General features: G+C 41.0%; 1 protein-coding gene across 1 annotated transcript in view; it reads left to right on the forward strand.

Moving 5' to 3' along the window:
* COL22A1 (collagen type XXII alpha 1 chain) overlaps positions 1-26,201 on the forward strand; it is a 205,888-nt gene that overhangs the window by 80,269 nt on the left and 99,418 nt on the right. The window contains exons 10-14 of the mRNA XM_071553031.1: positions 400-453; positions 1,235-1,270; positions 19,207-19,260; positions 20,825-20,878; positions 22,191-22,244. Coding sequence (XP_071409132.1) covers positions 400-453; positions 1,235-1,270; positions 19,207-19,260; positions 20,825-20,878; positions 22,191-22,244 — 252 coding nt within the window. The remainder of the gene's footprint in view (positions 1-399; positions 454-1,234; positions 1,271-19,206; positions 19,261-20,824; positions 20,879-22,190; positions 22,245-26,201) is intronic.

Genomic DNA, 26,201 nt, shown 5'->3' on the forward strand with positions numbered 1-26,201 from the left:
TTTTCTTCCCATATTTTAGGTGTGTACTCTCTAGGTCTTATGCAAGCCACCTTTACAAGTTCTTCCTGGCTTACTAGTAAACAAGGACTTTTGAAATACCTCACAAGAGAAAGCTCTCCGTCTTGCCAGTGCACTCTGAAGGCTTCTACCAATATTTTCATGTGAAAAATAGAATAGAAAATCAATCTGAAAATGTGAACATTCAAGTCATTATAAATGCAATGAGCTACACTCAGTCCTTAGGACAAGAGCTGAAATCTTGGCTGATCTTGGCTGTAGAGACTGGTGGGAGCAAAAGTGTCCATAATCTCAGTCAAACCCTTGTTGCATTTGCTTTCCATCTATGTCTAAGAAATGAGTGAATTAACTCTGTGATAGTAACACACTTTCTTTTCCAAGGGAGAAAGAGGCATCCCAGGGTTTCCTGGACTCCGAGGAGAAAAAGGAGAGTCAGTAAGTAAGAAATGCCCAATTCTTTTATTTAGGGAGATGTAAGTGCACGTAGTTGTTTTCTCCTTTGTGGGGAGAACTTGCTCACAATTCTATGTGCCCTGGTCGAATATGCTCCCTCTGCTGGACCTGAATCCCAGGGGAAAGCTGGTCTTTCTGGCACCCACTGACATCTCTAGGAGGGAGGAAATGAATGTGTTCATCCCTGAATACAGCCGATAATTGACTTAGTACTGGCCTCCTAATTAAATGTATAACTTGGACGTAGTTGATTATAGCACAGCTGCACATCTGATGGGGTCAGTATTAGGCAACTGAACACAAAGAAGATGCAAATCTCTCTCAACTCTTTTACATTCATATGACCAAGATATAGGATACAGCTTTTCCCAGCTACAATTTATGCAAATGCCAGACTGAATTTTTAGGTAAGAAAATCTTTAACCCTATGTAATTTTCATTCTAATAAGGGTTGTTGACATCTTTGATTTTTGAAATGTAATATCAGACTCTTCCATGAATAAAAAATAAGATGTTTTCCTGGCTGCAGTAGGAGAATTGGGGATAGATTTTCTAGTTTAATTTGTCACCGAATTATTATCAAGGAATTATGCCCAAAGAAAATTGCTTTCCCTGTAGTAGCTGTCGTGTGATTTGTCTGTCTATACATAGGGATAGAGAGATAGACTTTGGATTCATAACAAGGAAAACATGAAACATATGTTTACGGTGTTGTTTGATATCCTTGTTTTCAAATGTACCTTTCCCCCTCTTTTATTTCTAGGGCAAAGCCTATGGCATAGGAGAAAAAGGAGAAAAGGTGAGATCTAATCCTTCACTGATCTAATCAAATGAGTTGCTTACTGTTGCCTTCCACAGCTCAGAGGTTCCTTTTGGACTGCATGGGATGCAAAAGACATGATACAGCTGGATCTTTGTGGGGAACTTTGATGCTGTGTTATACCTCCTTCTGCAGACAAGATTTTGAGTGTTCATTGCTTCCCCTACTTTGTGTTCTTTGAGTTTCCTTTGTGCTTTGGCCATGGAAAATGTTATCAAATTGAACATCATGATGTTTGCTTTGTGTAAGCAGCAATGAGTTCGTGGAGGATAATGTGCTAAATAAATTGGCTGGAAGGATGAAAAACAAAGGGAAAGTATAATTTTGAGTTTATTGAACTTTCAGCAGGATTAAATTTGGGTCATGAGAAGTCCATCATAGCCTTTCTTTCAATTGGATTTTTTCATTAATAAACTGAAGGGGAAAAGCTGCAGTATTTTCTTACTGCAAATATTAGGCAGGAAAGAGCGATAAGACTTGGAGGTTAAATCTAAGGATACAGAATAACCACTGAAAATTGCTGGGTTATCTGTCTTGGAAAACTCAGTGGTGATTAACGATGGGAAATAAATAGCATGACTGAATTAGTTCCATTAAAAAAAAAAAAGAAGATGGTGGTTTCCAGGCAATTCTGGCTGCAAACATCCCACAAAAAATGTGTCTGCATGCCTCGATTTCAGAGGAGAATTAGCTCTTTCTCTCTATAGCTCCATATCACACCTCATTGAGGATGTTTTCCTTATCACCAGAATTAAATTTCAAGTTATGGGGAACCATAGAGAAAGATTGACAGAAGGGTCTAGGAGACAGATGGATTTATTAAGGAAGAAGTCATGGTTCACATTGAAAGTAGGATTAAGAATCTGTTGAGCTGTTTTCCAGGGAATCTGTGGCTACTTGGTTGCTCAGAGAATTTAAAGTAATAGAGGATTGTGATCTGAAAGGATGAATGCTGCACCAGTGAGAACATGGTGTTTATGACCATTGCATCCTCTCGTTTGTTCTTTCTGTGATTATGATGTATTGATTGTATATAGTGGTAATGCATCATGTGAAATTACAATCGAAATGAGGGTTGCTCATGGCAGGAAATATTATTGAGCTGGGCTAGAGGCATGGGGGCTATAAAGCACAAATTTCTGCATTCATCTTTCTGCAGTCCTCCCACTGGCAGCCACTATTTAGCCTTTGAGACTCAGGATGCAGCCTTTGGAAACCAGCTTGTGTTTGGCAGGTGGTGAGAGACAGTAGTCTGATGGGAAACATGATGTTTACAAAATGAGTTGGGCTATAGTTGAAGCAAGTTCTTGTTTTCTTGTGTTATGAACTCTGCAGAAAAGTGTTGGAAAATATCATTCCATCTGCATTATTGTCATGCATAGGAAAATAGGTTTGCAGACCTGGGTTGGAGAGGAAAAATAGAGGAACCTCTCAATATGTGCAGAACTTCTTCGGTTGGAGTAGCCAAACAGCACTGACTGCCCAAACAAATATGTAGACTTGGAGAATCCTGAGTTTATGGTCATCTAGTTGTGTTTACTTGGAAATCCTGCCAGCTGAAGCAGCTTGTCCTCATCTGTGAGGGAAGTGTGCTTGGTACCCAGTGTGTTTGTACTCAGTGCACCTTATGGCTGGGTGTCAGTGCTGTTGCTGATGGAGAGCAAAGATACATCAGCTGTATTTTGCAGGTTCGATTAAAAAGGGAGCCTGGGGATAGAAAATAATAAAATCATAGAATATCTCAAGTTGGAAGGAAGTGATACACATCATCTAGTTCAACTCCCTGCTCCTTGTAGGAGCACCTAAAACTAATCCATGTGACTAAGAGCACAATCCAGACACTTCTTGAGCTCTGACAGGTTTGGTGCTGTGACCACTACTCTGCAGAACCTGTTCCAGTGCTCAACCACCTTCTCTGTGAAGAAACTTTTCATAATGTTCCATGTGAATTTCTCCTGATGCAGCTTCACCCCATTCCCCTGTGGCCTGTCACTGATCCCCAGACACAGGAGATCAGCACCTCCCTTCTGCTGCCCTCCCTGAGGAAGTGCAGAGTGTGATGAGGTCTCCCCTCAACCTTCTCTTATCCTGGCTGAACAAACCATGTGACCTCACCCACTCCTCCTAAGCCTTGCCCTTGAGGTTTTCACCATCTTGGTCACCCTTCTCTGGACATACTCCAAGAGTTTTATATGCATCTCATATTATGGTGCCCAAAACTGCAAACAATACTGAAGGCAAAGCCACATAGTGCAGAGTAGAGCAGGACAATCACCTCTTCAGCCACTCATTCCCCAGTTTGTATGTATAAACAGAATTATTCCATCCCAAGTCATGAATACAGCACTTGTTTTTGCTGAATTTCATATAGTTGCTGGTTGCTCAGTTTTCTAGTCTGTCCAGGTCTCTCTGAAAGACCTCTCTGTCCTTGTGGGAGGCCACATCTCCTTGTTTAGTATCATCAGTAAACTTTGTTAATGTACATTTGATTCCTACACCCAAATAATTTAAAAAATGGTGAAGAGCACTAGCCCTGAAATTAAGCTCTGGGGAGCTCCTTTGCTGGCTGGTCACCAAGCTCATGTAACCGCATTTGCTGTAGCCCTTTGAGCCCAAACTATCAGGGAATTATTCACCCATCACATGATTTATTTATACAGCTGAATGCTGGATATGTTATCCAGGAGAATACTGTGAGAGGCAGTGTCAAAAGCTTTGTCTAAATTCCAGACCAACCACATCTACTGTCATCTCTTCATCAACTAGATGCTTGACCTTGTCATGAAAGGAAATTAGGTGGATTAAGGAGGACTTACCCCTTGTGGACCTGTGCTGGCTGTGACCAGTGACTGCATTATCTCCCAACTGTTTTTCAATAATTCCCAGAACACACTTCTCCATAATTTCACCAGGCACTGAAGTGAGATTGACAGGGCTGTAATTACCAAGAGTTTTCTTCTTAATGTTCTTAAAAACTGGGGTAACATTTGCCAGTTTCCAGTCGACTGAGACATCTCCAGACTTCCAAGACCTTGCTGCTGCACCACTGCCTGGCTGTTTGTCTGCTCTGGTGTGTATACAAGGAACCACCATTGCGTGTAGGGACATTGAACTGTGTCCGTGCCTTGGTGTCAGATGTGACTATGGGAGGGAAGTAGCCAGAACCACAGGGACCAGGGATGTAAGTGTCTGCAGTGCCAGATGCCAGCTATAATCCTGAGAAAACCCAGAAAAACCTATGAAATTAAACCCTTTCTAGACTGGAGAGGATTCATGTGTCTACTTTCTGTTTGCTTGATGCTCTGCAATGGCTACATGAGCATGAATTCTTGTTTTTCACTCTATCTGTGACAGCTTTGTTTCCTTAATTTTGATGGGTATGAGCCAGCGCTGGGAAACTGGATCAGAGTTGCTGATCATCTAAGAGCAGTAGTGTTTGGGATAGTTGCCGTACATGTGCTGTGGGCTCCTTTAAAAGGACAAGGTTCACATCCCAAGTGTTGGTAGAACCAAGTTTTCTCACCTTGGAAAAGACTGAGATGACAAGATTAAAATCATCCCCTTATTATAGTCTTGCTCTCTAGCTGTGCCAGGGCCAAACACCTGTCAGACCACATTGTTGCCAAATACTGTGTGTAGGGCATTTATGTGGGTCTGAGACATTTGTTAGTGTGAAAATCCTGTGGTTTTCCATGAGGAGAGCAAGGACAATGGCCTTGCTTCTCCGAGCCATTACCTTGGTTGTATCACTAAGTTAAAGCCACAATGATGCTTGTGTTAGAATATGTAACATGTCGAGCACATAATTAGTGGTGAACCAAAAGATAAAAGCAGCTGTGGCTAAAAGCCTAATTCATGTCAACGTGAGGACTGTGGTGGTTCAAGCAGCAACCTGGCATGTTCTGCCATTCCTAAATAACTCAGACTGACGGAGGATGTCTTTGTTATTGTGCTAAGTTATTGTGCATGGATATATAAAAAAAAGAGAAAATACAGATGTGTTTGTAGACCACTCTCAAGTGAATATCCTGGATAGGTGGGATTCAGCCTTCAGTTTTTTGTATTGTGCCTTAAATTTCCACTGTTAACTGTCATCTTTGAGCCCTTGGAGTGTTAAATTCCTGAAGCATTAGATGTATTCCATCATATTTCTGCTCATAAAGCTGTGTCCCTTTACTGTGTATTCATTCACTTGTTTTGTGAATGCTTTTGTTAGTGAACTGATTCTTATGTATTGGCAAATATTCAATTCTCTAAAATTGTGACCATGAAAGGCAATGTTTTAGCTTTATTCCAGAATTTATTCAAGTGGATATTTGCTAAATCAGATGGCCTGATCCTGCAAGGGCTGTAACTCAAATCTTCAAACCTCTATTGATCCAAGAGGAGTGAGGGCAGCAGGAGCAGCTCCAGAGCATTTTTAAGGATGATTCAAGCAAGACAGGTTTCACTGACTTGATCAAAGTCGAGGAGATCACATTTGATAAGGGAAGTTCTGTAGAGTATGAGGTCTGCATTCCCAGGCTACAGCCATCCACATCATAAGCCAGCCTGTCCTTCTAATGCCTCCATGCAAAGCTTAATTTCTGGGCTTTAAAAAACCTGTGCCTTTGTCTTGCAAAGTACAGAGCATTATGAAACATTGCTGAGCAATTCTCCTATCATCCTAAAGGCCACCACCAGTGAGAAGGCTCTGCAGGCAGGAAGGTCCTTGGAAAAGTGATGACTTTGGAGACGATACGATGAAAATCTGTCAAACTTGGAGTAGTATGGAGATATCATTTGGAAATTATTTTTCACTGTTTCTTGTGCTGTAAAACTTAAGGGAAGCAAGTGAAACTAACTGATGACAAGTTTAAAAGCAACAAAATGACATTGCTTTTCATCCAGCAGGTATTGGAACTCCTCTTTGCAGTCTACTCTGGAGATTAAAATTTCATGTGTTTAAAACAGTGCATATTAGTTAATTAAAGAGAGTCATCTGTAAACCTCTAGTCAGTACAAAGACATTATTTCTGTGTCAGGATGTCAATGAGTCTCAGCAAACTGTGATTGGTGACAGCAGGGCAGTATGTCTGAGGAGTGTCTCATAAGGCCACTCAGGCAGATGGGACAGGAGCTGGCCAGAACTTTTGTCTTTACTGCTGGTAGCTATTCTTAGACTTTTGCATGACTCTTGAATATTCCTAACACTCTCATTGTCCAGAAAGAGACAGAGGTTTCCATAGTCTACTCAGGCCTTGGGCCAACACTACCCGTAACTGTTGGAGAAAAGTGGGAAACACAAGAAAGGTGTCATGAAACAGTTGGATCAAGTGATCACTACTGTGATTTTGCCACAGGACACCAGTCTGGTAGAGGAAAAAACTCTAACCAGTAGTACTCATCTTCTGAAGAGGTGTTGGATGAAGGTTTTTTTATGGTTTACACAGGAACTTCTGTCACTAATGTGTTTCCATGAGTATCCAGGCTCTCTCTTTGTGCTTTTTCTGTTTCCCTTCATGCTAATAATCATGCAGGCAACAATAAATATGAGAAACAACTTTAGCAGATTAAGTCTATATTTTGGCAATTTTTTTTCATGGTAATGACTCTGATAAAAATGTAGAAGGATTACTATAGGATTTCTATGGAGAATAAAACCTCTGAAGTGGCTTGACTTATTAAAAATGCAATAACTCCAAGACCAAGCATAGAAAAGAAAAGAAAAGCAGACTGATAGTTAAGGCTCTGGGCTAGGCTGTAGGACATCCAAACTTGAAACTTGGCTGTAATGGATGTGCTGACCTCGAGCAGAGCAGCCAGTCTTTGTTCCTCTAAAATGAACCCGGAGAACCTCTTTCTCCCAGGCTTGTATATCTTGCCCGCTAGATCCTTAAAACAAAGACTTTGCTTTTCCTTATCTTCTGAATTGGAGTTATTGCCATCTTTAGGACTTCTGGAAAAGCTGTGGAAATGTACCCTGTTATATACAGTCTATCCACACAGAGCCATGTGCTCTGTCTTTGCCCCAAGGCAGCTGAATATAAGTAAGGCCTGATCTGAGAGCCATGTTTCTTTTTCACTCCATTGCTGGACTGTCAGCAGGGCTTACTGAGTTAGCATGAGCACTGTGCCTTTGGGTTGGGGCTGACCAGTATCCAGCAACTCGGGACACAAGAAAATTACTGCAGTTCTGCCTGCAAAAACTGCTGCAGGCATAGCTAGAGTATGATGTTGCATTCCGGTTTGATGGTGAAGAATAACTTTGGTTTGGGTATTTTTAAAGGATGCATTTTGGGACCAGAAGGGCTGTGTGTGTGATTTGGTTGAAGGTAAGGCTCAGGCTGGCAGTGATGTTTTAGACCCAAGGACCAGCTGTACCCTAAAAGAGATGAAGCTGGGAGCAACACCATGCCTGGCAAAGCTGAGACCTCAACAGTCAGGGCTTATCCCATAGTATCCCAGCACTGGAGCAGGACAGGTCAACCATGGTAGCCAGATTCAGCTGAGAGTCCAGATCACCAGAATGGTCCACAATTGATGTAGCAAGCCTAACTCCAAGCCAGAAGAATACTTCTACAAGTCAGTGTCAGGATTAGCAGGATGCATTGCCAGGCTGCTGCAGTGCAGTTCAAGCAAGGGCCACAGGTGAGAGCTTAAAAACAGTTTCAGTACAAAGGAGGGGGAGCAACTGTCTGAACTTCTTGTATTAGGATGTGTTTTCTGAGGACTTAAATAATGTGAAGCCTGAGCTCGCACAAACCAATAAATAGGCCTTTTTTCTGCAACTTCCAAAGGAAACTAATTATCACTCCAAGAGATGATATGTGTGTCCTTTTCACTGCTGAAACCATGAGCCCAATGCAGGGAAGATGCTCCAGCAAAGTTGCACACCCCCTTTGAGTTGCTGTGGCATTCAGATATTGTCACCAATTCTGCAGACTCTTAAATGCCACCCAGTTTACCCTGGACTGGGGAGTTGAAGGGTGAACCTGAGTCTAAGGCAGAAGCAGGCAGGAGGATCCAGTGACACACCTTCATAGTAAGAAAATGAGAAAGCATCTCCAAGCTTAGAAATATTGAGTTGAAATGTGAAGACAAAAAACACCCCCCAACTACCCCATAACTGATGTTCCCAGGAGACAGTGGCTATGGAAATATTGCCTCCTCAGGGTTACATCCTTAGGTCTCAGTTCTTCTTATTTTATTGCAGAATAAAAATTATGTGAGTGTAGCTAACACTGACCTGGCAATGAAAAGTGAAAATGCAATATCTGTCGGGGTTTTTTTGTGGGTTTTTTCCTTCTTTTTTTCTTTGTTGTGCTGGGAATCATCTCTATCAGGAGCCATCCTTAGCTACTGACTTCATCTGGTTAAGGTTGTTCAGCACTTAACCTCTCAGTCCAGCACTGAAACCTCTGTATAATAACACCTCATCTACTTCACAAGGCTGTCATGCAGTTCACTGGAGTCATTCATATCTGTGATTTCTTTTTGGAATCTCCTTATTAAATGGTGAGGTGTAGTTATGTTACTATCTGCCTAACTAGTTTGAGGTTGTTTTGAATCCTCCTGTGTATAGAGGCAATTTTGGTCTGCATGCTGTGTATTTTTGTGTCCCCTTAACTGGAGTTAAAGCACATTCTGCATTGCTAAATAACTATGGTTTGATGGAGTTCTTTTTCTTAACAACAATTAGAGGGTTTTAGATAAATTCTGTGGTTTTCTGAGACCCAAAATAACAGCTGCAGGTTGTAATAAACAGCTCGAAGTCAGCTCACATACTAATTGTGCATCGTGACAGCTTAATTCTCAGCAGTGTAAGAATACCAGTAACTTGGGGGGTTTTTTTCCTTACATAAACGTAGAAAACATGTATTTCTTTTCAGCATTGGCCCCTGGCTGGCAGGTACATTGCTGGTATAGAATGACATCTACTGGCAGCAGAATTTTGCAGTCTCCAGAACTTGTCTCTTTAGAGGATTTCTCTGCCAAAATCCACTGGCAGTGGAGAAAGAAAGCACGTGAGAGATATTTGCCAACGTTTTGTTTCTTCTGATAACAGATTTGGGGGAGGGCGAAACAGTTTGTCTTGATTCTGTCATTGATAAATCTTGTTGGAATGCGGGATGCTCCTGAGAGCGATATTGCAAGGGATAAGTATGGATTATCTGCCTGTTAGGTGGAAAATAAAACAGCTTTCCTAGCAGTCTGGAGCACACACTCTGAAGTGGAGCTTGTAGCCTAATGAATCACAGAGAGCTGAAGGATCATATGAAGTAAGTTGCTATCACTGGTCTATCAAAGGCATCTTAAGCATTCTCTGCTCCTCTCACTATTTGTTAATCTATCCACTTAAACAGATTTTTACCTTTCCACTGATCATAGCTGTTGCTGGGCTGTTCTGGGCTTGGTTATGGCTGAGAAGGTGCAGGTGCCTTGTTCATGGGCTCTCTGAAGGTGCAGGTGAGTGCAGGTGAGACATTGCAGCGCTCTGTTTTATGCTGTTCTTAACTTGCCCAAGTGCAACTCTGGGCATGTATAGTTTCCCTTTTGGGGTGTCTCAGCCTTTTTCGTAAGCATTACCTAGAGATTTTGTTTCTCCCAAAGTCAAGAAGGCCTTTTATCTTTTAAGAAAGATGTTGATTTGCATCTCAGACCCTGATGAGTAATGAAGGTACTAATTCTAAGTCCAAATGAAAAGAATATAGGGTTTTTTCCATAGCAAATGTTTGTTTGCCTAGTGAAATAAACAGTATGTAGACCCTCAGTGGTTGCTATTTCAAGAATATCTGATGCATTTAGTTTTGTGAGTGGCTTTGGATCCCTGGAGGCAATTTTTATTTCTGTCCTTGTGTCACTCCAAAGGATTTCTTGGCCATAGCTTTTCCTCTTCTTGTACCTCAGTGTCCAAGTAAAATGGGATGAAGGATCATGACCTTTGTCATGATCTCTGAGATGGCAATGATCCAGGGAGCAGCACCGCTTTATAAACAAATACCGTAGAATCATAGAATAGCTTGGGCTAGAAGGGGCCTTAAAGATCATATAGTTCCAACCCATGTGTTTGGATCAGAGAGATTTATAACTTTGTCAGAGGCATGACTGAGCAGCCTCAGGTGTGTTTGGCAGTGAACAGCAGTGTATCACTGCAAGTTATAAGTAGGTGGTGATAAGACTCAAGGCAGGGTTTTCTCTTCAGTTTGGGCATGACATTTAAAGAGGGGTGTGGAGAGATGCTGTTCTTTGTAAACAGGAATGAGAAGAATGATCAGTGGGTTTGCAAATTTACCTAGTGGGGAGAGATCTAAAGGAAGGAGCTCTGCAAAGAGGAGAGGAATCACAGGCTAGATGATGCAGTTAATCTTGAGGAAAACTTTATATGTATTTTAGTGAGGCACCAGAAGAAATGCTAAGGGGTGAATGTGGAATATCAGTAACAGTAGATGGTTAAGAGAAGATTGACACTGGAGTTTGGAGTGTTCTGGCACAATACTCCCCTACCCTAATGTGCCCTTCTCAGAGCTACTGACATTTTTGAGGGGCATGTGGAGATCTGAAGCATAGGAAACTTCCCAGAAGCAGAACAAATGGAATTTAAAGATTATTCTTGCAAGAAAAAATATCAACCAGTATATGTCAAATCATCTGAAAGACCAGAACCATTTTCTGTGTGTAATTTGTAGATGTAAGGACTTAAATTCATCAATGCCACAATATATATATGACTGGGCTATTTTTCTGTTTCAATGAACACTTCCCCTCTGGCACTTGGCAAGCTGTTTGTCTGGTCCTGAGCAGTGTCAGATGCTGGCAAGGAGCATCAGCTTGTTCTTCAGGACAAGAAAGTTTTCAGGGCAGTGTTACATTTTTCACATTTCAAATTTTCTAACAAATATATTTCTAATTGAAGACCCTCTTGCCCCAACCATGCAAAAAATAAAAACAAAAAGGAGTTTTAGGTACTACTGGTCTTGCTTCTGCAAATCCAACTCATTGTAGTCCAGTTTATTCTTCAGATTATTCCTCTGTGTAGTGGGATTATGGTACCCACTGTTCCAGTTATCTTCTGCCTCCTGTTCATTATGTTCAATTTTAAATACATCTGCAAATTCTTTTATTGTTTCTTAATCTGAACATTTCATCACTTGATTAAGCAACTCTAGCTGTTGGACAAAAGTGTTCCAAACACAACTGCTACCTCTCATCCTGTCCTGTGCTTTCTGCTGCAGAAGGAGATGCTTTCTTCAGATATGTTCTCCACTTGGGTCAGTCTGGGTTACAGATGAACCAGCAGTTCAGGAGTTGCCAAAGGTGTCTGACCACCCCAGTCTTAGAGCAATTACTTATGTAGGGAGCAAAGGAGTGTTGTGGCAGGAAGGCGGCTTATATGGAGCTAATGGACAGGATCTCTGGCCCCAGTGACAGCTTTGAAATCTTTCGGATGTTTCCAGGTTATTATGGACTCTGCAGCGACCATGATTAGGGAGTAGCTGTTTGTCATATCACTTAGCTCTGATGCATCTTTTCTCCTGCAGTACCACAATTATAGGTGACCATGTGTACACTTACCTACAACCCAGCTGTTGCTTTACCTATTTTTATGCAAAGCTGGAGTATCAAGTTACTTTCAGAGAAAGATTTCTGTTGATATCCCTGAAAAATGACCCACCTTCTCTCCCCAGAAGACCAATGACCATATGATGAAGGGTCAGAAGGACCCTTCTGCCCTCATGGTGGGGTCCATGATAGTCATGGTAAGATTCAAGAGTTCAGAAAGCATTTGAAAACATGGTCTCCTAAATTTCTTATGGGGAAGTACCCTTTGGGGACAACTGACTTCTATGCAGTGGGTTAAACAAAATCTTTCAAGTGTTTGCAGTACAAAAAATGCCAATAGCTATCATTTAACCAGCTTTCTTCATACTGAGCTGGATTTCCTGATAGACCTGCCAAACCTATGACTTCTGCTGACTTCTGTGTATCATGTCCACATGACTTTCCAGTTTGTTAAATTAGTATATAACACAGAGACCCAAAAGAGAAGATTTTGTTCATTTTGAACATCTTATTTCTTGTGGAAGCAGAGGATTATGCCAGCTCTGGTGTCAAATTTGCCAAGAAATTAATAGGGTTTTAGCATCATTAGGCTAATAGAATCCTGCATCTGAGCACTGGAGAATGGCAGTCATTTGTGCTGCCTGTCTGGTAAGCAGCTTTTGAAAATGGAACTGGGTGTCATATAACCACTGCAGCTCTGCCTCTCAGTTGATCTGCAGATCATCCTTGGCATTTAATGAAACTTTAAACCCAAAATTTACAATATTTTTCAATAAAATATTTATTTTGTCTCACTGCTGGAGGCAAAGTTGTGAAATCTTCTGCTTCAGCCTCCTCAAGCTGCCAGCTCCTGAGTGTAGAAACTTAGAAACAAAAGATATTTCATCCTTCCAGACCATGAGGTCTCTGGGAAATGTTCTGAGATGTTTGAACCAGAAGACCACACTCAGCTTGTGACATCTCTTCTGTCCTCCCACGTCACTTTATTCATCAAACATTGAAAGCAATTTAGTGAGTAACAATGGGTCAGCAATAAGACATTTACCCATTGCCTTCTCGTTTATTCTTCATGAACATCAAGCTGCTGAGTTAAATGCAGGCCAAAGAGCCAGAAGAAAGAATAAACTTATGTTTAAAGCACCAGACTAGGGAACAGGGAATCTAGAGGGAGTTTCTATCTTTGTTCCAGACTCTAGAACCTTCTATATGTCTTCTGCTCAGATGTACCTCTTACCATCCTCATGAGGTGATAACAATATTACAATTGTTAAAACTTCCTTCTCATTTCACAGGGATGCTGTGAAGTTAATTAACAATGGAGAGAGGGGTGTGAAGTGGCACCACTGTACAGTTCTATTTTGCTTCTGTTTACCTTTCATCCTGCCCAATTGTTCTGTTTCTTGTCAGCTCTTGCCTTTTTGTTTCCTACCTTGTCATAGATCCCTCAGTTTGTGCAGCTGTCAACATGCTGAGTGTGTGATTCATGGGGTTGTGCTTGGCAGATTTTTTGCAGGTTTCCCAATGACACCTTTATTGACATTTTTGTGACAGGATTAGAAATTTTAATTTCATACTAGGATTAGAAAAGTGGCACTTTTGTTTGAGATGTGGATCAGTTTGGAAAATAAAAGAAATAAAATGTAAGGAGTTGACCTTAGAATGATCTATCTTCTGTTGTCTGCTCTGTATACTGAAGGAAAAGTCCAGAATTTGACAGGCAAATCAGAATCTAACCCCATGTTTTGGACTGACTTTTCCCCTCATTATTTTCTTGTTTAGTTTTCTCTCATTTCTATTAACATAGGCCACAACCCAGAGTTTCAAATAAAATATGTGATTATAGACCACAGCTGTTCTCACGTTGGGAGAAATATTTATAAACTTGACAGCTGCTTGAGGAGCTGCAAGTGGAGGAAAGAAAAGCAATTAAACTTGAGTAGATTGCTTAAAAACTAATTGAAGAATTTTTCCTTCTTGTGTTTCTGATATCTCTCTAGGATCAGGTAATACTGAATTGTTCTATCTCTGCATCTTTCCATATACCTGCAGATTGTCTCCTTCTCTGTTTAAGATCTCTTCAGAAAAATTCTGCTATGAGGATGGATGAGGCAGAATCTGTGTATTAGTTACTCCCACTCTGAGGAAATATATTATCTAGCAATTAAGGTTATTTTCTTTGTAATTTCATAGTTATCTCTACTCAGACATATCAAGATCTACATGGGATGTTGTGCTGGTTTTAGCTGGGTTAATTTTCTTCACAGTGGCTGGCATGGGGTTATATTTTGGATTTGTGCTGAACACAGGGTTGATAATATGGAGATGTTTTTGTTATTACTGAGCAGGGCTTGCACAGAGCCAAGGCTTTTTCTGCTTTTTGTGCTGCCACACTGGAGAGGATGTTGGGGGTTCATGGGAGGTTGGGAGGAGACACAACCGGGACAGGTAACCCAAATTTACTAAAGGGATACTCCAGAGCACATGGCATCATGCTCACTATATAAAGTGGGGGGATGAATGAGGATAGGGTGGACAATTGGAGTGATGACTTTTGTCTTCTTCTCAAGTAACAGTTACAGGTGGTGGTGCCCTGCTCTCCTGGAGTAGGCTGAACACCTGCCTGCTCATGAGAAGCAGTGAATTAATTCCTCATTTTTCTTTGTTTGTATGTACAGCTTTTCCCTTCCCTCTTAAACTGTCTTTGTCTCAACTCATGAGTTTTCCAGCTTTTACCCTTCTGATTCTCTCCCTAGTCCTGCTGGTGGGGGAGTGAGTGAGTGACGCTGTGGGACTGGGTTGATGGCTGGGGTGAAACCACAGCAGATGTGGTTATAATTTGGTCACAGACCATAAACACACTGTTCAGGTAAATCTATGGAGTAGTGGGGCTCACTGTAACCCAAGTGAGGTGAATCTTTGCACAATATACACCAAATTAGACTACATGTGTGCATGGTGAGTATGGAGGGATCACTAACCTATTACTGGCATGATCTGGTAAATCCACTTGATGCTAGTGTACTAGGAAGACATCATTGCTCAAAAATAGAAATGGAATAACTTTGTTGATGTGTACGAACTAATAAAGGAACTTTTCTGCCTATCTTTACCCAGATCACCTATTTATTTTTAATGGCTGAAGTCAAGGGGAGTATCATTATTCTTTACCACCCCAACATTATTTCTGCAGCAGCTGAGAGTTAGCTGTGCTCTGAAACTCCTCATGATGTGGTGTATCCTTTTGTCCTTCGGGTCTGGATAAACCATGTGCCCATGTGAGCCCTGCTCTGAGAGCACTTTGGAAGAACAGAAGTAGTGGTTACCCCTTGCTCTGTATCCATTGTGTGGCTCTGAATGTTTCAGTTTAAAAATAAATACAAGGAAATACAAAATTCCATCCTTTTTACTGAATTCTACTTCAACTTTTTGGTTTAGTATGGCTGTGAAAACTTTCCTAATTTTCTTGCAGAATTGTTAGCAGTTCCTTGAGGAATGAAAGATGGAGTTTTCAGAGTGGCTTGTCTAGTCCTGAATTCTCAGAGCTTGCAGTATTCAATTTTTCAAGAACTTCTAAGTGAAGCTGCCATATTTTTTAATGCAAAGTATCTCACAGGTACCACTACCTACATATTCAAGTTTTCTCCACTAAACTACTGACCAAGAAGGCAAAAGATCACCCCATCTAAAGTGTAAAACTACTATAGAAAATGTAGGCTAAGCTGTAAGGAAGATGCTTTAGAAGCTATAGGCTGTTTCCCTATTTATCAGTAACCTGTTCTGCTTTTGTTGCTTCTTTTCATTTCCTTGGTCCTTCATACCTTCTTTTTGTAGTCCTGATGTTTCTCCAGTAAAGGACAGCCTTTGGATTTCAGATATTCATAAAATAGGTGGGTGACAGTAGGATTGCGTGGCATCAACAGCTAAGTTTGGTTGACATGTCACCAACAGATTCCCATTGTGTTGAAGCTGGGCCTACAGCTGGGCCTACAGGTCCTGTGGAAATACAGGATTATTTTAATTCCTCTTGGTGGCACAACAGGTTTGGCCTTTGTGCAAGGAATGTGAGTGACTTTTGTTACCCAGGGCTCAATGCCAGCTTCCAGAGCCTACCTGTTTTCCCACTGTGGTGCCTGGATCCTTCATCCCAGAGCACTTGCTGACTGTGTCTGTTTGGCAGCTATTTCACTGCCCTGTACCTTCTGCTATTTCTTTCTTATATTTACACATTGCTTGCAATTTTAAATGGAGCTCTGAAGCATTATGGTTGCTATTTAATATTTGTTCATACCGTGTCCAGCAGAGTGACCCAAGGAGGGAACAAATGAGATATTGCTGTAATTCAAGTAAATAATTAGAGAATAACTATTGAAAACCAAAAATTGGCATCTGTAAAACTATGTGGTAACCTGTATACTGCATAACCTCTGTATACTCACAGTCCATGTTGGTACATGACTTCAGTGCCTGCCTGCTTTGCTTCCATCTGAGTGACTGCACTTTACAGCCACAGTGCAGGGAAGTCCTCTGGTTCCTCTGGATCTGATGGCAGCTTGCCAGATCTAGGCTCTTTTGACAAATATTTTGTCAACTGAGAGCTAATGAACATGTTTATTCCCCTGCTAACTTTGGTGGAAATGTTTGATTAAAGTCCACTGGCTATGCAGCTCGGAGAGTGATACTCAGCACAAGTGGCTGGCTTTCCAGTGGGTCAGGGAAGGGCAGCAGGCTCATGAGCCAGGAAAGTTCTCAGGAAAATATACTGCCTTCATTTTGAGACTGATTGCTGAAGCTGTGACTTCCCCAGAAAGAACTCCTCTTGAACAACATTATTTCATCCTCCTGTGATTATTTCCTTGGCCAATTCTGTCATTCTCTAACTGCAATTTTCCCTGGAAAGTAATTTCCAGGATAGATGTGTCAGCAGAGCCCCCAATGCACAGTGTTAAGGAGAGAGGCAAGTTCTTTTTCTAAATCAACTCACCTAATTGAAAGAGTTAGGGGAGAGGAACAGACACCTTTTGGGTACACCAGCACTTCCCTAGGGCTTAGCAGCATGCCAAGCAGAATGCTTGGGATTTTACCTGATTTAAAAAGTCTGGTGGACAAGCGAAAAGAGGAGGTGATTGTTCTGCAATGCAGTTCATCAAGTTGGCCAGTTAAAAAAAAAATAGAAGAGTTGCTTAATCAAGTAAATTGCTGTTACAGCATGACTCTGTTTCAGTTAGCTGCATCCTCAGCAGGGTTTTGGCAGCTGGCTGGGAGTTAAGGGTGTGAGTTGTTGGTTGCTTTCCCATCTTTTCCATCCCAGTCTGTCACAAGTCCTTTGGCACCGTGCAGAACAGTAGCACTGATGTCTCTCTGCTTCCTACTCTCTACCACTGCTCACTCCTATAGAGGTCCTTTTGTTAACATGAGTTTTTTGGCAAAGGCTACACAATCTTTTCATGTACTTCTGTTAAGGTTCAAACATCTGCAGAACCTACCCTTATCCTGTCAGGTTTCCTGCTTACTGAAGGATACAAAGCCAGGGAATTAGAAGTGTTTAGCCTGGAGAAAAGGAGGCTCAGGGAGGCCATATTGCTCTCTATAACTACCTGAAAAGAGGTTGTAGGCAGGTGAGTGTCTGTCTCTTAGATAAAAAGTGATAGGATGAGAGGAAATGGCCCCAAGCTGCACCTAGGAAGGTTTAGATTGGATATTAGGAAAAAAATTCTTCACTGAAGGGGTGGCCAAGCATTGGAACAGGCTGCCCAGGGGTGTTAGAGTCACTGTCCTTGGAAATGTTAAAAAAACATGCAGATTGTGGTGCTTAGGGTCATAGTTTAGTGGTAGACTTGGCAGCGCTGAGTTAATGGTTGGACTTCATGGTCTTAGAGGTCTTTTCCAACCTTAATGATTCTATGGGGAGTCAGTGGAAGGAGAAGAAGTGTAGGAGCCCTTCCCACCCTGTAGCCTTTTCAGTGATGTTTTCCCTGGGAATGGTAAACTTGTCTCAAGAGTCTGGGTTGTTTCTGTGTAATTTTCTCCTTGGGGAGGAGCTGGAAAAAACTGGTGGATACTTTCCTGCCCAGCATGAGTGTTTCTGTGAGCACTGTACCTCAAACTTACTCACTGATGCTAGGATTAACTTGTTCAGCTGTTCCAAGGAGTTGCTACTTCATGGAGGAAAAAGTAAATAAAAGGCAAGAGAAGAAGCGAATTAATTGCATTCCTTTGCTGGCATAGAAAAGATGCAAATTGTTCTCCTACCTGTGTGACATGCTCTGCCATGGAACAGGAATTCCTTCAAATTATATTGACCTTTTAGAGCAAATGATTTCCTTGGAAATCACGTTTGTATTTGATGGGTTTTCTGTCTAATTAGGGCGCTGTTCGAATGCAGCAGATCTGATTTTTATCACTACTGCATTGCAAATTCTAGACAGTGCTTCATGAAGGTTCAGTTAGCAAGAGATGTGATTATAAAGTATCTAATGATTTCCATTTGCATATACAGCACAAATACTTTTCAGATACTTTTATTAGCCTTTAAGTGCCAGGTATACCTCTAAATAAGGCTGGATTTTGTCACAGTCTGTGGTTGACTGGAGTCTTATCCTAAGAATCCATCCATCTAAGTCTGCTGGACTATTCATACAGAAAAAGAGAAAGTCACAAATAATACTTCATGTGACAGAATTTGGCCTGAATTTATCTGCATATATATGTAGTCCTTATGTATATACAGACAACTTAGAAATATGTGCATCAACTTCTTAGCCACTTTAATACTTTTTCAAAAGTATTTCTCTGTGCTGGTGAATTTTTATAAAGCAAATGGGGAAAAAGTTCTAAGTCTTTTGTCCTAAAGGGAGCAGGTAAAGAGAGGAAAAACAAAAATCCTACATTTGAATATTTCCAAAAACTTCCATGCCAATTTCCATGCCATTGGAAATTAAAAACAAACAAATAAACAAACATGGAGTTGGAAATTTAGCATGTTAGTAAGTTGACCTGGCTAAGCTTCAATATTTTGTTCTTTAAAGTGTGGCAACAGGAAATTTTCTTAGGGTAATGTTGCTATGCTTGAAATAATTTTATTTAACCAAGATAGGTCTCTAATCTTGTTCTTGGAAAACTACTCGTTCTGGATGGTAATTACAAAAAGGAGGGGTGGGGAGATTCAGTAAGAGGAATGCACTGGAATGGAAAACTGAAAGTGAAGCTGTTCAAATATGGGCAGTTACAGGTGACTGAGTACAGCATTGTTACAGCAAGAATGAGAAGCTGGACTCAGTTCTCAAGAGATGATAACTGTGCTTTATAAAATACCCAAATATACCACAGAATCATATGGCATTCCATATGAGCTACTTTTTCCATTGGTGTTGTAGGGTGATGAAGGACTTCCTGGCTTTCCTGGGCTGAAAGGTGATAAAGGAGAAAAAGTAAGTCCAAGTCTTTATTAATTACACTCTGAAAAAAGTTTCGGAGTTTATTAAACTGTCGTGGAAGTCTAGTGAAAACTGACCCTGCTGTAAGTTTTTTGTTTTATGTCTGTATTGTGTTTTGGTTTGTTTTGTGTTAGCAAGGTGGTAAGGAAAGGAGACTATGCTGTTATATCATTTTTCATCAAAGTGCACCTTTAAGTCTTTAAACCTATTGATGATGCTCAGACATATTTGACAAATGTGTGGAGAACTCAAGGGCATGAGCTTTGACTAAACTTTGTAAAAATGCAAAAAATACAAGTGAAGAAGAATAGGAACTCAGTGCTAATACATCTACATACAGAAACACCAGTGTTTCTTTAATGTGAGCCATGTAAGGCCAAAGATTATTATGTCTTTTCTTGCATGAGCATAAATAACTTTGGGAGTGTGGTGGCCTTTAGCTACCATGTCATCATCTTAAAAAACAAAGTTAAATCCTGTTCTGAGCTTGCTCTGGTGACCAGTATTTACTTTGGAAACATTTGTTAGAAATGCCTCAATCCTAATTTGCAGGAGGAATTTCATGAATTTAAACTTTTTCCCCTTAAACTAAAATAGCAAATATTTTGGATTGCAAGGCAAGATGCCCCTCCAACAACAAACCAGCTCTGTGCAATCAAAGCAACAGTGGCAGCTTTGCAGTGCCCATAACTGATCTCATGTGAGCCTTTTTTAGTGACACACTTAAAAAGAAACTGCTGTGGTGCCTAGAAGTAAAAACAGTGAGCCAGTTCCTCACTGTATATGTTGACTTGCCTTTTATTTGTCTATTGTCTTTCCATTCTCCTTTTGTTCTTTAAATTGCCAACTGCAGGCAGCAAATATGCCTTTTCTCCACATTTGCAGCCCCCAGTAGTTGTGGAGCTGTCAAGTTCAACATATTTAGTCACATTCCTCCTGGTGCATAGTAAGACATTAAATGGTTAAAATTTTAAATTTAAATGGTGCCTGGCTTTCTGGTTTTTTGTTGTTTGTTTGTTTTTTACACCTTTCCCCATTCATAGTTCTGAAACTCATTTCCCAGTGGGCAGGATCATTCCTGAGGACTGCCTGAGTTTTTCAAAGCTTCTTTTCTGTTTGCTTTTAGGCTTACTACTTACGCATATTATAGATGTGCCTAGGGGAACTTTGGGATGAATGCTGTACAAGCAAGGAGTAAAAAAATTTAAAATTGCAATTTTTGAGACAATAGAATGGTGAAGAGAGAGGCTGAGGGAAGATGATATGATGATACTAAAATGACTCAATGTTTACGTGTCTAATTAGCTCCAGAACTTTTATATTAATTTATTCTTAAATGAGTTAAGTAGCCAAGAGTGCCTAGTTTTTCATTAGCAGCTCATCCATCGTCCCCAGTGTGCTAATGTCAGCAGCAGCTTCTCCAGAAACTGTAAATAATAAATGTTTGTGTTGAAGTGATTCTCCTCATTCCTTATTCTTGTCTTGATGCACTGCTCATGTTGTTGCATTTGCAATGTATGTTAATGCTGTGCTGATGATAACTCTGTTGTTGTTACAGGGTTCCCTGGGCTCACCTGGCCCCCTTGGGAGGGATGGAGAAAAAGGAGAAGCCGTAAGCCTTTTTTGTTCCTCCCACATAATCTTGCCTTTCAGTGCAAGGCAGGCAGTGGAAATCAATCTGTATTGAGTGGAACATGTCTGGGGGATTTGTGTGGCCATTTTAAGAGCAGCAGAAACAAATGGCAGGAGGTTAATAGCTCCAGCACTCTCCCTCACATGTTTGCAGCCAAGGCAGGTGTCGCAAGGATTAACCATCCTGGGAGGCTCCAGGGGCAGCTCTGTTACCATTCATTACATGGGAAAGGGAGCAGTCTTGGCAGCCTGTGGTTTGGGACCTGTTGGTTAATAGCTGCAGCTGCAGAGCCTCTGGCCATTTTGTTTACATCTGGCAAGGGGTCCTTGGCTAGTGGAGATGGCAGGAGTGCAGGGGACCATCTTGTGCTTCCACTGAGACAGGGCTTAGAGAAATTTGTGTCTTGGTCACAGAAGCAAGGACCTGAACTCCTGTTGTCCTAAAAACTATGAGGAGAGGAAGAAATTAGCTCTAGGAAGGATGCAACATACCAAATATTGGCTGTAAGAGGTCTACAGTTGAAACGTATAACCACAGACACATTTTCCAGTATCTTGGAGAAGTGTGTTTTAGAGCTTTGCATCCTCTCCCTTGCTTGATCACCATCCCTTAGAACTAACTTCATCCTGATGGTGGACCTTTATCATCTCATTCACTGTCTCTTTGTGGCTGTCACTTGGTGGCAACTGAAGGAACTTGGGGAAGGACTCTATGCCATTCATTATGGTTATACAGAAAAATGGTGACACATAGCAGAGAAGCTCTTTTCCAGATATACTGTTTCTTCTTTCTGCCACCCTTGTCCTACTTTGGAAAAAAAATACTAATTTTTCAATGTTGCTTCCAGAACTGATACAACTTCATCACTTCACACATGGTATAGTCTGAGATTGGACAGTGACATGTACTTGTAGAACTGCTTATGGGATAAGTGTATACACTGCAAGGTCACTATTCAAGAGCAAATGCATTATGTTGTCTCAAAGGAATCCATGTTTATAGACTGTTATCATTACAAACTATTCAAAAGTTGGGGAACTCATTTTTTGCTACTTGGTTGTATTTAGAGAGCAGATGAAGAGGTCCTTCAGTTTTTTATTTGTCCCTTTCTGCTTTTATCTTTGTGAAGAAAGCACACCATAAAACTTCAGAACTCTGGAGAATGGTACTCAGAACTGTAGATACTGGATAGAGCTTCCATTTCTAACTGCATGTAATGATTCTTTTGAGCCAACCTAGTCTTTATATATAAAATATTAGTCTTTACCAGTGATATTGCTGTTACTTCCAGGGTGAACCAGGAAGGCCAGGAGCATTTGGACTGCCTGGGCCAGCAGGTCCAAAGGTAAGCTTTCCATTTCTTCTTTACATGGGCAAGCATATTTTTTTCACTAACTTTTTAGAATTACTTCTTGTTTATGATTTTTCATATTCTCACTGGTGAATGACAAAACTCAAAATGATCATTTTCATCAGGGGTCTGCTAAGGTATCAGCAATTAGGCAAAGCATGTAAAAAGAATTACCTTTTGTTGAATAAACACCATGGCTGGAGAGAATCTATCTGAGGGCACTTAAACCCTGTTTTGTGTCTTCAGTATTCTTCCCAACTCTCACAAAGATGCAGATGAGAATTATTATCTCTACTTTACAACTGGAAAAAAAAAATCATGTGGATGTTTCTGCCTTTTTTTATAGCTTCAGTATTGCACTAGTGAAGAGTGGCTAAGGCATACAGAACTTGAACCAATGCTTTATCACTATGTTTTCTGCTTCTGAATAGAGAGACTTAGCTGAGCATCAGAAACATGCCTGTCTTTAGAAGCCCTTCTCATGAGCAACTCTTTAACCTCTTTTAAAAGTCTCAGCTCTCCTTGCCTTGTTCCCTGGTTCCTAAGGGGGTAAATAACTCTCAGGTAGGTTCAGTCTTGTTATAACAAAAGCAGGTGTTGCAGTGTGACAAGTGTGTTTTTAGGTGTATCAAGCATAGCATGTTCAGCTCATCCTGTGAAATGCACTGCAAGGACAACAGTTTGATTGCTTGAATTTACTTTATCAAGTTCTGTTCCTGTACAAGCAAAGACCTTTGAGTATCATGTCTTTCTGGAAGAGCCATATCTAGTCACCTAAACCTCCACTGAGTTCACTGATGCCTTTGTCCTCAAATAGGAGTTAAGTACCTCAGCATCTTTCTGGATGTAGTCTCGACTGACACTTGTCTCTGTCTGGGACGACTTGATGAAGCAGGTCATATATAGGTCCTCTGGGTTCCTCAGCTCTAGAGATGCCCTTTCTCCAAAATTTCTCTGTCTTTGCATAGAGGGAAATGTTGATCCTTTCCAGAAGTCACATCAGGAAGGTGTCAAAACTGATAGTGTGTTGTGGATTAGCAGAAATATGTGGCAGCCATCCCATGGTTGTCTCCTACAACCCTATTGGCTTCAGTAGGGGATATATGACAGCTACAAAGCAGGGCTGGGCTGAGCTGAATGGAGGCACTCTGAATATTTTGTTCTTCAGTGGAATTTGGGAGTGGATGAAATTAACTGAATTCATCACTAAAAAATGCCTTTCAGCTGCATCTCTTCTAGCAGGTAAATAAACACACACTTTGTCCTGCATGTTTCATGTAGTGGAATTACAAACCAGCAGGCTACATGATGCTCTTTGTGGTATGAAGTTCCTCACACGTTCTTTGCAAAGCATTTGCAAACCAAGCAAAACTGGTACATCTGCATCTCCCTCAAGGTGGACTTGATCCTGCTCCACATTTTCCGCCAGGATCATCAGGCACATGTAGTTCAGCCAAGTAATGAAGCAGTGCTGAATAGAAGTTCAGACCTATGGGCTGGACAGGACAGGTGCTGGTGGGACTGAACCTAAAGACATCTGACTGGACAGTGCCAAGTGCTCCCAGGGAAGAGGTGAGCTTAGCTAACCCCAGCCTCTCACAGTGGCTAAATATAAAATGACTTTCATTTACCTCTTTGGATACACCGTCTGTGTGCAGTGTTCTTCAGCTGGATTCTGGCCTGAGTTATTTTAAGAAACAACACTGAGTTTGCTGACAGGGCTTTAAAATCTAAAATAGGAATCTGCACTCCTTTACTCCTCAGTGTAAAGCCTGAGCACCTTGCCAGTGTGGAACAAGGTTTATAAGTTTGGGTGGAGCTTGCAATCAGAGAGGTCACATCTCCAGTTACTGCTGTAATCATTGGAGGGGTTTTTTTGCCAGATCACTTATTTTTATCATCAGCACCAATATAGCAACTCTGGGCTTTACACCAGGCTCCATGGAGAGCTGCCTTACAGATTCTCTGGTTGTTTGGGTTGTGGTCCTTCCCAGCTCAATCCATCTTCATTTGCATTGAGCCAGGCAAGTGCAGTGCGTGCTCAGCAGAGACCTGTGCCACAAGAAATTCAGGCCCTTGTTTATCTCCTTGACTGAGGAGTCTTTTGCTTCATTGGGAGTTGCCAGCACTTTCTTTTATGAAGTTGTCTTGTAGTTTTACAGACCTCATTAATTGTGTAAGCTTCCAGTAGCACAGGTAAGGGTCCTGCACACTTCTGGTAATAGGATTTCAGTCCACAGAGGTGCCAAAATGGATGCTGAACCCATTAAGGTACACCTGTATGTTACAGAAATGAAATGGCCTCGGTATGTCATCTCTGATTTTACTGCTTTTGCTGCTCAGTGATGTCTCCAGGGGAGATTGTTCCTAGCTCAGTGTTCTTCAGTATAAAAATGTGGACTTTGGTGTGCTTTTTTTTCTTGCTCATCAAACTTTGAGGGTAAACTTAGTTGATCATCAAATATGGTCTTGATGGCTACAAGCTGGTGGATGCAAAGAAGAGCTCCCATAGTCAGTTGTGCTGAAGTGTTGGAGCTTTTGATTATAGGTGACGTCATAGTGGTCTTAGATGATAAGAAATGATCAGAAAATTGGTCAGAAAACTTCTAGGTAAATATGTGGGTCCTGGCAAGTTAATTTATATAGAGTAAGTGGGTCTAGAGAAAAAAGACAATAGCTCAGATCCCTCACTGTATGATGCTCTAGCAGGGAAACAAAGCCTAGATTTTTTGAGATTAGGCCCTTTAGCCTGTAATATCCTTCAGCAAATATTCAATCTTTTCCTGCCTTTATTTATCTATATCTTTTTAATGAAAGGATAAAGAGTTGGTTTTGTGGTTGTCATTGCTATGGCATGGACATAACTATAGCATTCCCATCTGAACTGACAGTTATCTGTACTTGATAGAAAAAGCAGAGCCGGAAAGGGGAAAAAATCAAGCCTTTGATATAAAGTACTAGGTAAGAGTTTCATTTTGACAGATTTCCTTCTTGCTTTCTTCAACTTTTGGAATCTCACGCTTCTCTGGTTTACCAGACATGATCTCAGCACAGGCCTTGAGTGAGTTCAGCACATCTTCTCAAGCAGACAAACCCAGTTTCTCTATCTATAACTTTTGCTGAGTATTATAAACACATTTTATGTAGCATTACTGAGTCCGACTTTGGCAACTCAGACAACTTGGAACAGGCCTCTCTTTCTCTTGGGGTTTTGCCTGGACTTCAGTAGAAGTGTTTTTCTGCAGGCTAAAAGGAGAGATTTAGGTGCATGCCTGCTGCTCTCCCTCTGCTATTACAGGACTGACCTGGCAGAGGTTCTTCTGTGTCTGATGATGTAGAGATGCCAGAGCCACCTTTGCTTGTGCTTGAACCCCACTGTTATTAACCTGGGCAGTTGCATTGAAAAGAAAAAATAGCTTCAGTCCTGCAAATAATTAATTGCAAACACATCTTGCATTTAAAATTTTATTATTTTTAATATGAAACATCTCTTATTATGAAATGTAGAAATTATTTTAAAATAAAGTCTCTATTGGGTTTGAAGCCTTATCCCAATTGCAGCTACCTAATGCAGGAGTTAGACAGTTAGATGAATGAGTGGTGAGAAAGGTGCAGTGATATAAGGAAGAAAATGATCACTCAAATGGGTGATATAAGATGCCAAATCAGTTCTCTAGGTCAAATTGTCAGACACAGACTCCAAGGGCTCAGTGTATTCAGCTGAGGATCCAGATCACTTTCAGGCATTGTAAGACATAAAAGCACACAGTGAGTGCTCTGCATTTCAGTGTACCCTCTCCAGGAACAGTCAGTGGGCAAGCAGCTAAAGGACTGCTGAAGTGTACCTGACCCTCTTGCATTCCACTTAGTCTAAAAATAAACATTGGAGAATGTAGTTTTGTTCTGTTTCTTTTCATTTGCTCATCAGATCATAAAGCATTTTGAAGTCTG

This window comes from Pithys albifrons, chromosome 4 (genome assembly GCF_047495875.1).
Source record: "Pithys albifrons albifrons isolate INPA30051 chromosome 4, PitAlb_v1, whole genome shotgun sequence".
Taxonomy (NCBI): Eukaryota; Metazoa; Chordata; class Aves; order Passeriformes; family Thamnophilidae; genus Pithys; species Pithys albifrons.